Raw genomic sequence first — 12,219 nt, 5'->3', positions numbered from 1 at the left:
CACGATGGAAGCTGAAAACCTAGACCTCGGTTTCACAGGAAGCAGAGCACGATGGCCTTCTAGTAGCCGCTGTCTTCATCACAGCAGATATTAGTGAAGTGTTTAAGAGCTTGTTTGGTGTGTTTTAATGAAAACAACAGACATGAATGCTGTTTTGTGTTGTGTTCTCTAACCTTAGCTGTTTTTTTTTTGTTAATATGGGCCTCAATTGACAAAGACAATGAGAGACAGGAGGGAAATGACGTGCAGCAAGGTGTCCAACTGGTTGGGATTGGACAGGGACAGGCTGCTTAGGATATTAGTGCTCATGTCAAATGTGTCCCCACCACTTGGTGATCAGGTCATTTCCCTGAGCTGTCCCTGGACAGTTCTCTTCTCTATTTATTGTAAAAGTGTGTTATGGAAATTCAGCATTAAGTGTTGGCTGTAGCCGTCCTGAAATAGGTCAGAAGATGTTTTATTTCTTGGTTAAGAATGTGTCAAACTGTGCTATCACGGAAAAGAAGAGAAAGAGCTGGCAGAGATACAGCGTGAAAATAAGCTGTGCACATGTCAACCTATTATCCAGCCAGTTTTGGTAAAAGTAAAAGCTCTGCTATTGTCTTGCTTCATACAGCAGACACTATAGCCCTAAACAGGATTCACTGTTTCTGCCAGGAATATAACAAGTGCAAAACCTGCTGCTTTCATAATATTTCACAAATGAGATTCTTTCTTTAAAAAAAAAACAACCAAAAAATACATTTAAATTCCATCCTCCAAAACAACACCGAGCAAATTATGCTTCGCAATTCTATTACTCTTTCATTTAATGTAATTGAGTCAAAATGACAACTTTTTCTGCTCTATTTGTTCCACACCGACTCTAAGCAGCCATTCATTTAAAACAAACCCAATGCAAAAAAGCACCGACAACCTCTGAATAAATGCTGATTGTAAGCCCGGTGTAACAAGGGAGGCAACACTGACTAAGCAAAGATACAGTACTTTAAACCGGGGATTAAGGCTTTAGACTCCCCAGACTAATTACACCTTGCAGAAATGTGATTAGTGAGAGCAGTCACAGAAAGCAGGGCGCAGACACAGGCACGCACTTCTAGTATGAGCAGGAGGCTACGAGCACAAGCTCAGCAGCAAAGCAAATAAACAAAAAAGATGCTTGTAGACACACAGGCGGTCTTATACTGAATGCTACTGACTGCTGGGGCAGATGGACCTGTAATAGAAACCATCATATGGCTGAATGGGAAAGAGGCTTAATGTCTGATCCAGATAATGATCTAATATGTCCTAGCAATGGCAGCAGGAAACCCAACTCCTCGCTCTTGATTTTGAACTTTTGAAGCTGTTTTCAATATTTTTAGCACAGTATTTGCTACACAGAACAAAATTTAAATATCAAGGATGAATGAGTCTGATTGATATAAGGTGAAACAAAGCTGTATCTCTCAAAGGAAGGACATTAAAGTGAAACAAAATAATCTAGTGGCAGGATTACTTGATATCATCAGCTGCATCCACACTGAACGCGCAAACCTGATTCCAGGGAGATTTTCATCAACACCTTCTGTGTCTTTCAGACATCAGTGCAATAGTAGGAACTCTTTCCTTCCACTGATGGAAATTTTCTCAGTGGGAACATATAAAAATATGTGCCTACAGTTTCAACTTTGTCACACGGCAACCATAGAAATCTTTTTAGATGATGATACAGAGAAAATCAGACAGACAGAGCATGTTGCATCTGAACACTGAATTCTGCACCACAAACACCCAAAGCAACATTTCTGTATCCATAAACGCTACCTTTTGAAATCAAACATTTCCTCTAAGACTCTGCCAGAGAGCTAAGAAGAAATAGAGCCCCTTAAATGAAAGCATCACTTTAAAGTTTCCCATCCTACAGTGCAACTTGGCCACCTGCACCTCCCATCCCCATCGCCCTGGACGAAGTACGCATTGGTGAGGCTGAGTGCAGAGGTGACAGCTCCGCCAAACAGGACGGAGATCAGCTGCGTCTCAAAGTGGCCGCATCACTACAAACACCCAGGCTGGTCTGAACCCAAACGCAGCACAGCAGAGATCACCACAAAGCTCCACAGCCAGAGAAGGGGACGAGCCGAGAAGCTGCGCGCATAGACGAGAAAGGACAGATGATCCGAGGACGCATGAATCCACTCACACTGCAGAAAATTTTAAGAAAAAAAAGTACAAGCATCCCCAGACAAATGAAGCTGCGATCTGCACGCTGGATGGAAAAAAGAGAGAGGATAAAGAAGAATCCTCGTTTACCTCACTCGGTGTCTCCATCCCACTCAGACTTGTGGTACTGATGCTTTGCTCCAGCATCCTGAAGCACTGTTGTTCGACTGGAGGAGGGATGGATGAGGGGGGGGACCGTGACCGTGGTGCAACTGCGCTGACGTACCGTTTGACGGGAGCGAATCCGCCAATCAGAATGTAATCCGATAGACGCTCAGCCAATCAGCTTAAAGGGGGCGACAGCGAGGCGCAGCAGTGTAGCAGCAAGGTAGATTGACGCTATGGGAGAATTTATAGTCAACTCCTGTAAAGTGTTTCACGGCAGACTCATACACCTCACAGATAAAACGGCTAAATTAACCAAACAAGTGTGTGAAAACGCGTTTAATGTAAATTATTCTAGATAATGCACGCCTTTTGATTCCAGTATTAGCAGACAAAAAGGGCAAAAAAAGAGAGAAATAGTCATGAAATTTCAAGTTTGATACAAATATTAAGCATTTAAAAGTTAGACATGACTATATGTATCAATGCTGCATCATATTGTATACTGGTTTCTGTATAATGTGCTGTTTTCCAGTGCATACAAAATCTAACGTGTCACAAATATATACCATGAGCCTTTTTCATATGGTAATATGTTAATGAGATTTAAATGTATATATACTGTCTTGCATTTTTATAGGTGGCCAAAGTCAGCAAACTGTAGCCTAAGCTCACGGACAGTCGTGAGCAGTAAGAGGATGAGCTGCTACATTTGGACATAGGATTATTATAGACCGCCAGTAAAAAAAAAAAAAAAAAAATCATTTAAGACATCTGCTTTCTACTCCTGCTGTAGTCCACTGCATATGTTCAAGCTGCACCTCACCTGGCTGGCTTTTAGAAATGCTCACTTTCCTCTTTTCTCTACATGAAAAAAGGCAGCCCGGACTACTGTGGGCACACCTGCGATTTGAGCTCCAAAAATCCCCTGCTGGGTGAGGATAGCTTGCAAAGGAGATTATAGTGACTGTGTGAAAGGGATCTGCTGGCCTCCTCCTGTCCACTGACAGTGCCTCAGATAGATACACACCTGACACACGCTGCGACAGGAGTTTCTGTTTAAGTTCAGATAAGCATGCAGTACATAATGCAAGACTTAAAGCACCGCAGACTTGTCAAGAGACAAATGCAACAATGAAATTCAACATTTTATTGCCCTTAGATCAGCAATATAATAAGTGAACCAGCCTGACAGCATGACATCATCAGGAATCTTCTTGTACAAAGCAAGGTATAACCATCTAAGCTAAAAAATAAAATTCTTCATTGCAAAATATTTGTTGTTTCAAAATAGGGTACAAATGTCCAAAACAAACATGATTATCACCAATTCACTTTGTTATATTATATACTTTCAATATTATAAATAAAATTATTCCAAGAGGCTTTTAGTAGTCTGCACACCAGGTGCTAAGAAAAAGGCAAATACAGCAGTGTTTATGTGATGCAAGGTAAAAGCCCCATCAAAATAATACAAAAGCGGAGTCCACGGACTGAGACTGTCACTGAACTGGCATGCAGGAGTAAAAAAAACAGAGGGATTTTAATAAACCAATTGATTTTACAATTAAGGGAAAAAAAACAATTTATAATAGCGTCCATGGATTCTTTTACTGTGTGATGTTCATGAGCAGTGGAAATTGTAAGGTTTAGACATCCAGCTGATTAAAGTAACCAAACATATGACTTAAGTAAACCGGAGAATGTAATTTCTTTGCAGTTTTTGTGTTATTTTAATCCAGATGATGAATTTGCCCTGCCGTAGTGTCATGTTTATAAATGTTAAACCAATACTTATGAAGTAGCTTTATGAGACAAATGACACTTGTTAGAGAAGATATAAATTTTGATTTGACCTTGTTGCTTCAAATACTGAATGGTACATGATAGTGATTGCTGATCATTAGAAAAAAAATAAACTGCAATGAATGAAAATTTACAGAGGGGATAAACCTGTTGGAGGCACACTGCCACACGTCTACATCCACTTTCTACACTTGCTCTGCATCTATCTCTCTAGCACTCACTATCTCAACCTGCTTTTCCACAACATTTACAAGTATGTACACTGTTTCCTTTTCATTTTCTTACTTGTCATGTTCCCTTTTTCTATCACTTAACTGCATGACCTTCAGTCATCCTTAGCTGTACCTTCAGGACAGTTCTTATTGTACCATTCAGTCTTTTGTGCTTCTCCTTTGGATGTATTTGACTAAACTCTGTGCTTGGGTGACTTTATTTCAAAGGACACTTCTGGGAACAGCCTTTCTGTGTTGGTGTATGGGGGACTTAGGGGAGCTGTCTGGAGGGGGCCACTGTGGTTTAGTTAGCTGAATATCTTCCTCTATTTTAAAGGCTTTCTTGGGGGGATCGGCCTGCGGGGGCCAAACTACAGAGATTTTGTTGCTGTGTGGTTTGCTTTCATCAAATGTTTTGTCTGCTGAACTTATGCTGCTCATGGAATATCTCCATTCAAGTTTCTCATCTGAGGGGATAGGTCCACCACTTCCCGAGGGAGGTTTCTGCCCGAGTCCATTATCGTGATTCCCTTTGGACTTGAGGAGTTGTTTGTAATGGTGTAAGCAGTAGAAATGTCCATGGAGGGAGACATAATTTCCGAGGCTGCACAAGAAAAGAGAATTTTGAAATTAAGACGTGCATCACATCAAGATTATTAAAGCATTATACTGTCATTTTACTGTCAAGATTCATATTCAAGACAAAGAAAAACAAACAAAGAAAACAACACATGCACATTTTATATAAACCTCTGGATGAGGAGAATAATTTGATGCATACGATTCATGTTTTTTTCACATAACTGTCTATGTTGTTGACGTCTTACCACTTATTATATCTTCATGAATACACTAATTAATATTGCAATTTTCAAAGAGCCCCTCGTGAAGACGTATTTGAATGAAAATCATGTTTACCTTAATTTGTTTCTGCAGTGCTCACAGCAGAAACAGGATTTATGGTACTTTTTTTTGTCCACTATCAGAGCATCCATCGGATAAGCTCTCCTCCGACATACTGTGCAGAGCTCCGACTTCGGAACTCGAACCTGTTTCAAAGAGATAAAGTGCAAATGATTACATTTTTTCCCTGCCATGCATCCCATGTGAATAGCATTTATAGGGGGGGTGCTTCACAATGCAACAAACAGCTGCAGCTTTTCTTTCAGTTTTTATTGTGGTTAATCTTTTAAATACAAAGCGGAACAATAGATTATGTTTGCATCAGAACGCTTTTGACATGCTCATTCAAAAAAAGACAACAACAGTGGACATGGATGATTCATCTTTCTCAGGATTTTTGCTTTTTCATTCATGCGAGCTCAGTATAAACCATCATCCAGTGTAGGAAGCGCTGACAGGAAACACTTTGCGTACCATAATTGTCCAAATTGAAAAGGTACATTATATGCTGGCTTTCCTGTGGTAAGCTAATGCAACCTCTTGAAAATGTATGTATGGCTGCCCTGCTTATTAAGAGCAAGTACATCAATTATATTTACAATTCTTTAGGTTTTCAGAGCTTTAAAGAAAATCTCTTGATCTTAACTGAGACTTGAAGTACGTTGCTCAGGTCATGTAATGAATGGTGCTTGAATTAACCTAAGCCTATCTCTGTTCAAGGTTGGTTGCTGTTATTGGATGTAAATGGCATCCATTTGTATCCTGCATTAGAAGAGATCCTTGAACAGTACCATGAGTACTGAGCAAACCCTATCTGAGAAGTGGCTGAAAGCTCTGGGATAAAGCAAGAACTTAACCATGAGATAAATTGCTATTTCATGCCAAGTAAAGAATTAACCTTTAAAGTCAAAGGTAAGTGCACAAGTGTAATTAGAGAATAACAACAGCTTAAACCTTAATTTGTTTACCTACAACTGTTCTGTTGCTCTGGGGTGGAAATAGCCATTTCATCCATCTTGGGTCAGATGGAAATAATAATTTATTCCACTGAATTTGGATTTTTCAGACATTTACTAAATATTATGGTTGTGAGCACTTTTGCTGTTCTTAAGCATGATTAGTGAAACAATATATTTATTCATAACCCTTTGGTTTATGATCAAACACCTGCAAAACTAACCACATTCCCATTAGCCTCAAATATTAGCATGCTACCAGCCTAAACTAGGATAAAATGTATCCAGTAATTCTTTCTAGTTTAGGTTGGCAATTTATCCAATAAATGTTAGGATGGCTGTTGTGAGCATGCTAATGATAACATTTAACTCAAGTACAACATCTCAGAGTCACTAGTCCCTTAGGTTATTATCAACACCCTCAGTTTTATCCCCCCAAAAAACCCAAACCAAGCAATGTAGTAAATAACAATTATATTGACTTTTAAAGTGAATAACTCCATACACAGTCCATGCAGTTAGTTTCCACTGTTTCAAGCCGAGCAGTTTTTACCAGATGAGACAATCTTGGTCTGATGTGACACCATTTGTGATGTTGACTCCTCAGAAACAGTGTAGCCAAGACTTTTGAAAACCGTCTCGCTCTCTGTCCACGTTTTATGGAAGTTCCTCAGCAAGTTTTCTGTAGCGTCTTCATCATACGTCTCTGTTCTCCTCGCTGCTGCAGCTTTTCTTTTAACTGCATCAGCATAGGAGAAAGGAGCCGGATGGGTTGACACACTCTGAGAGTGCTCAGTGATAGCTGTCATTGTTCCGGTGACCTTGTTACCAAATTCATCAACATCTGAGAAATGCTCTGTGATTGATTTGGTTTCAGAGAAAGCTGATGGTTTGGCTGGCACAGTTTCCACCTCATTTTTCTGCAGAGGGAGGGGGGTGCTCTGCCTTGAGCCTCCCTTTGTCTCTTGAGGACTTTCCCGCTTTGAAGTGTCTGCTGTTGTTTCACTCAGGCATGACACAAGCTCCTCCTGATCCTTTTTCTCTTCTCTGAATAAGGAACTTTGCTCACCCAGTTCAAAAACATTTTTAATAGCCTGGATGTCAAAAGTTGGCATCTTCTCTTCCAGGATGTTTGCTTTCTCTTTGTCACAATCTGTGCTTTCAGTGTCATTGTGAAGGCGCTCCGTGAGTGGGATAAGCTCTTTTCTGATATATAGTTTCTCTTCTGGTGATTCAAATTTGTTTACAAGACTAGACATGTCCGCCCTGGGAACCTCATCCTTTTCTTTGTTCTTATTTTCTTCCACACACTCCTCCATGTCTGGGCCCAGTCGTTCGGGGATAGCAATGGGCTCTTTTCGCACGTAGATCTTATTAATTTCAGCTTTTCGAGCCTCTTCGAAAAATTCTCTCTTCTCTTTGACAGATGCAGATAATCTCTCTGAAACATCCGAATCTTCTCCAAGATCTGGGTCATTCTGACCTGATGACATCTGGGTCTCAGACTTACTTTGTGTTTCATTTGCATTCAAACCCTCAGCCTCCTCAGATAAGTTCTTTTTGTGCTTTTCTGTTGCAATCAATGCTCCTGAGGCCTCTCCAACCTGGTACTCAATTTTGATTTGTCGATGGAATGACGGAGGTGATTCCACAATCTCTGATTTCTTCTCTAGGATCTGATTGGGAAGTAGTGGCGGTGGGGTGACGCCACGTGAGAGTTTGGCTGTCGTGTCTTTGAGTCGAGCCAAATTTTCTGCTCTGTCAAAAGTTGGAGAAGGTGTGATTCTAGTGAGGCGTGATGTCGGGGTGTCACACCTGCGTGGCGGTGGAGTGGGAGGTGTGGGCGGTCTGTGCAGCAGCGTGGGTGACGGAGTTACTCTCTGGGGTGAGTCAGTTCTTCGTGTGGACTCGATGGTGATGAACGTTGGGGAGGGAGATCTCATTCTGAGTAAAGGTGAGGGAGCTCGAAGGTCAAATGACTTGCACTGACCCACTTCTTCTTTCCATCTTTCATTTACACTCGTTTTCTTTGTTTCGTTCTCAATTTTGGCAGAACCAATACTGATCTTGGATATCCTTGTAGCACCAGAAACCACCTTCTCAGAAACCGGCTCACATTCATGCTTCTCCATTGTTCCATCTTCTATATGCATTAGTTTAGCCTCTGCCAGCTTCTTTAAATGTAAAAGAATTTCTTTATTTTTTTGAGTATCACTCTCTGCTAGAGACTTTTGCAGTTCACATTTTCTTTCTGTAGTCATGAGCCACTCTGGAACTTTACTGAACAGACTCCTCACAGATTTAGAATCTGAAGCCCTTTGCATCTCTGTGATGTGAGAGATTAACACTTGGACCTCTTGCCTTTGAGATTCCTCTGCTCTCCCAGTTGTGGACTTTGCCAGTTCATTTTGTTTTGACTCGCCTGTCACTGTAATTGGGACATCCTTACTTTCTTCTGGTGCCTTCTTTGCACTCTGCTGAGTAACTGTCACTCCTTTCTTTTGAGAATCCTTCACATGCGTTTGAACTGCTTTTTGTTGCTGGGAATTCGCAGCGTCTTTGCTTTCTGTGGTAATCACTTCACTCTTGACTTGAATGTGCTCTTCTTTCATACTTGTGTGAATTTGGGCAACTGCAATTGTTTCATGAATTTGGTGGCTTTTTTCAGATGTTGCTATCTTGGTTTCAACAGATTCTGTGAGAATATCTTTACCTTGAGGAGACTGTGCACCATTTTTGGACTTTCTGGACTTCTTTTTCTTCTTTGTTGGAGCTGGAGTTTCTGGTTGGCTGTCAGCGTTGCTCCCAGTAACAGCAGGTGAACAGGGGGCAGCTTTCTTAATCCCCTGCTTTAACTCTGTCTTTTCTTCTTTGGCTTCATTGATCACTTTCACCACAGCAGCTTCCTTCACTTCCGCTTTTGAATCTTGTGAACCACTGGGCTTCTCGCTCTCACTAGACGTCTTTATCTCTGCTTGCTTTTCTTGTTTATTGTTCTTTTTCACTTTTTGGTTTGATTTGCTTGCTTTTCCATTTGTACTGGCAGCTGCCTTGTCTGTTTGCATTGGCTGATTGGAGACATTCTCTTGGCTCTTGGTAGGCGAACGATCAGTTTTCTTCTCACTGTGTGATGATTTGTTCTCCTTCACATGTCTCTCTGTGGTAGCGTGTTCTTTTTGGGAAGATAGATCACGGAGGTTATTAGACAACTGCATTAATTCAGTGTCAGGTTTTGTTTTTTCAGCAGGGATTTTGTCTTCTTTTTTATCTTCAGATTTGTTGAAGCCTTTTGTTTTTTGATTTTTCTTTGTTTGAGCAGTTATATTGTCTGTTTTTGTAACATCAGTGATTGATGTTTGGACTTTGTCAGTCATGACAGGCTGAACAGACTGTTTGGAGGAAACAGAAATGGATTTCTGTGTAGTTGAATGCATCTGCTGTCTAACAGCTGAGACGGATGGGGCCTTTTGAACGGAGATAACCTTAGAAGTCTCATTAGAGACAATTTTCTGGTTTGCAGATGATACAATTGTGGAATGTGTGAGGATTGTCTCCTGATGAGCGCTGGCTTTGCTTTGGGTGGTATTTGAGACAACAACCTGCTTAGATAAATCACATGACAGAGCATCTGAATGAACGCTCACTGCTGTCTTTTCATCTCTCTCCTGTGTGATTTCTGCATCTTTGGTGGACAGCATTTCAAGAGCAGCGGTAACTGAGTCATGTATGAAAGTGGGAGTTGGAGTGGTTGGGGGTGTGTTTTCCTCCTTCAGCTTCCGGTACTTTTCTTCAGCTTTCATTAGCGGCGTGTTAAATTTGCTCATTTTTGCTTTCATGAAAGGAGGAGGGGAAGGTGGGGGAGTGAATTTCACAGGAGCGATGTAAACTTTCTTCAATGGCTGCGGTGACTGTGGCGGTGGAAGGATTTCTGTTTTTGATGTATGTGTTGTGGTGTTTAATTGGGTTTGGCTCACTTCCACCTGTGTTTTTGACTGAATTCAACTTTAGGCTCCAGCTTTGGAACTGGATGTAAGACGGGAGCTTTCACTTTTTTGACTGTCATCTTTTTTGCTTTTGCTGGTGAAGGATGAGCTGCCTGTGCTGGCATGCTCTCCAGCTCTTGCTGAGATGGAGGAGGTGGGAGGAAGTCCTGCTCACTGGTGAGTGGTGGAGGAGGAGGAGGAGGAGGAAGAAGGTGATCAATGTCAGTATCAACAGAGACAGAAGGAGAAGGAGGAGGAGGAGGCAGGTCAGTGTCTATCGCCCGGTGGAGGTGGGAGAGGCAGAAAAGGTTCTGGTGTTTGTGGTTTTAACACGTAAACATCAGTTTTCACTCTGGTTTTACCAACTTTTATCATCCCCTTTGGGTTAGATTTAAGATCCGAAACTCTGTCTTCACTGATTTGATGCCGTGGTTTTGGGTAATAGTTTTGTGCTCCACCATGGTTGTTGATTGCTGAGCAGACTGCTCCACAGTACTTGACTTTGTTCTAACAATTTCAGTTTCATTAGAGATGGAGTGATTTTCAGTTGATGTTTGAGATTGCTTTGCCGTTTTTATCTTTTGTATGTTCCTCTCTGCGTCACTATTTAGATTTTTAACCGGAGGGCTCTGCTTGACTCTAACTCTTCTGTATGCTCCAAGCCTGACTTTGGGAGCTTCACGCTGTGCGGTTTCCAACAGTGATTTAATTGTGCCTTTAACATCACCCTTTATCACTTCTTCCTTCTCCAGCTGGTTTTGCTCCTGCATCTCATATAATGACTTAATTGACATCTTGACATCACCCTTTACGTCACCCTCGACGCTTGAGCTCCTCTGCATCCTCGGTGAAGGTGGAGTCTCCATTAACATCTGAATTGTCCCTCTGACGTCTCCCTGAACATCTATTTCCTGCTGACACTTCTTTATCTCACTGGAGGCATCCTGTAGACTTTGCATTGCCGTGTGAATATCACCCCTCACAATTTCTTCCTTTTCAACATCCTTCACGGCTCTCTTTGCCAGCTCTAGAGATTTAAGTGTGGCCTTCACATCTCCAGGAACTAAATCATCAACAGCAGCTTCGACTCTTGTCGTTGCTGATTTCTCCAGAGATCTTAGAGCCCCTCTGATGTTACCTGGTATGATATCTGGCTTCTCCACCTCCTTGTACCACCTCTGAGCCTTCTCCAAACACCGCAGAGCTTTAGGTATGTTGCCTTTCACCACCTCCTCCTTCTCTACAACGACTGTCTGATTCACTGATTCAGACAGCGAATTTAAAGCAGCTTTAAGGTCGCCTTTAACTATCTCTTCCCTTGTAGTCTTTCCACAGTTGGCTCTGCCATGAAAACTTTCACTGTGTTGTAACATCACCAGGTATAACATCCTCGACTGTGCGCTCAATTTGGGTTTGGTTACGGCCAAGGATGAGTTTTGTGCCTTTGATGTCACCTCCAACTATCTTCTCTTTTTCTGCTCTGTCAGGTGCAGTCTCATCAGGTCCTAAATGGAGCTGTTTAAGATAATCAAGAGCCCCAGATTCAATGCATGTGGAGTAAAAGTTGACGTTCCCCTTTTCGGTGTCATCGATCTTTATCTTCCCTGGCTGGTCTGACTTGTCCAGGCTGGACAGTTTTTGAAGAGCACTCTTTATATCCCCTTTTACTATGTCCTCCTTTTCAACATTAACATTGTCTTGTTGATTCATAAGGGAGTATATTGTCATCTGGACATCCCCTTTCTCATCCTCCTGGATGAGTATTCCATGTTTTGCTGATCCATCCTCATTGAAAAGTTTGTTTATAGCTTCTTGAATGTCACCACGTAATATTTCCTCCCTTTCAATACTGCTGGCTCTGTCTTGGCTGAAGAGTTGTTGTACTGTTGAACTGATATTACCCTTCTCTTCTGAATCTATGACTATCTGCTGCTCCTTTCTTTCCTGTCTATTCAGGAGGTTCATCATAATAGTCTGCAGATCTCCTCTGATGACTTCCTCGCGCTGAATCTCCGGAGCCTCCTTATTCATTAGTTGGTATTTTGCCATCCT

At 41.6% G+C, this 12,219-nt stretch overlaps 2 protein-coding genes across 2 annotated transcripts in view; both read right to left on the bottom strand.

The window, feature by feature from the left end:
* Positions 1–2,408, bottom strand: part of b3galt1b (UDP-Gal:betaGlcNAc beta 1,3-galactosyltransferase, polypeptide 1b) — a 60,655-nt gene extending 58,247 nt beyond the window's left edge. The window contains exon 1 of the mRNA XM_051958518.1: positions 2,293–2,408. The gene's annotated coding sequence lies outside the window, so the exon portion shown is untranslated. The remainder of the gene's footprint in view (positions 1–2,292) is intronic.
* A 1,034-nt stretch (positions 2,409–3,442) lies between these two features.
* Positions 3,443–10,280, bottom strand: LOC127537213 (xin actin-binding repeat-containing protein 2-like). Its single transcript, XM_051959265.1, has 3 exons — positions 6,738–10,280; positions 5,244–5,374; positions 3,443–4,929 (listed from the first exon to the last, which is right to left on the bottom strand). Exons 1-2 carry the CDS (start codon positions 10,018–10,020, stop codon positions 5,283–5,285), a joined length of 3,375 nt encoding a protein of 1,124 aa, XP_051815225.1. The 5' UTR covers positions 10,021–10,280; the 3' UTR covers positions 3,443–4,929; positions 5,244–5,282.
* Between the last annotated feature and the right edge of the window lie 1,939 nt (positions 10,281–12,219).

Source organism: Acanthochromis polyacanthus, chromosome 14, assembly GCF_021347895.1.
Source record: "Acanthochromis polyacanthus isolate Apoly-LR-REF ecotype Palm Island chromosome 14, KAUST_Apoly_ChrSc, whole genome shotgun sequence".
Lineage (NCBI taxonomy): Eukaryota > Metazoa > Chordata > Actinopteri > Pomacentridae > Acanthochromis > Acanthochromis polyacanthus.
This window is presented reverse-complemented; position numbering and strand designations above follow the sequence as displayed.

What these genes read in the sequence shown, in the direction of transcription:
- LOC127537213 (XM_051959265.1), bottom strand. Translation starts at nt 10,020, where the DNA reads ATGAAAGCAAAAATGAGCAAATTTAACACGCCGCTAATGAAAGCTGAA. An exon ending in GACCAAGATTGTCTCATCTG is followed by an intron (nt 5,375 to 6,737) that starts GTAAAAACTGCT and finishes TCTTTGAAACAG; the next exon opens with GTTCGAGTTCCGAAGTCGGA.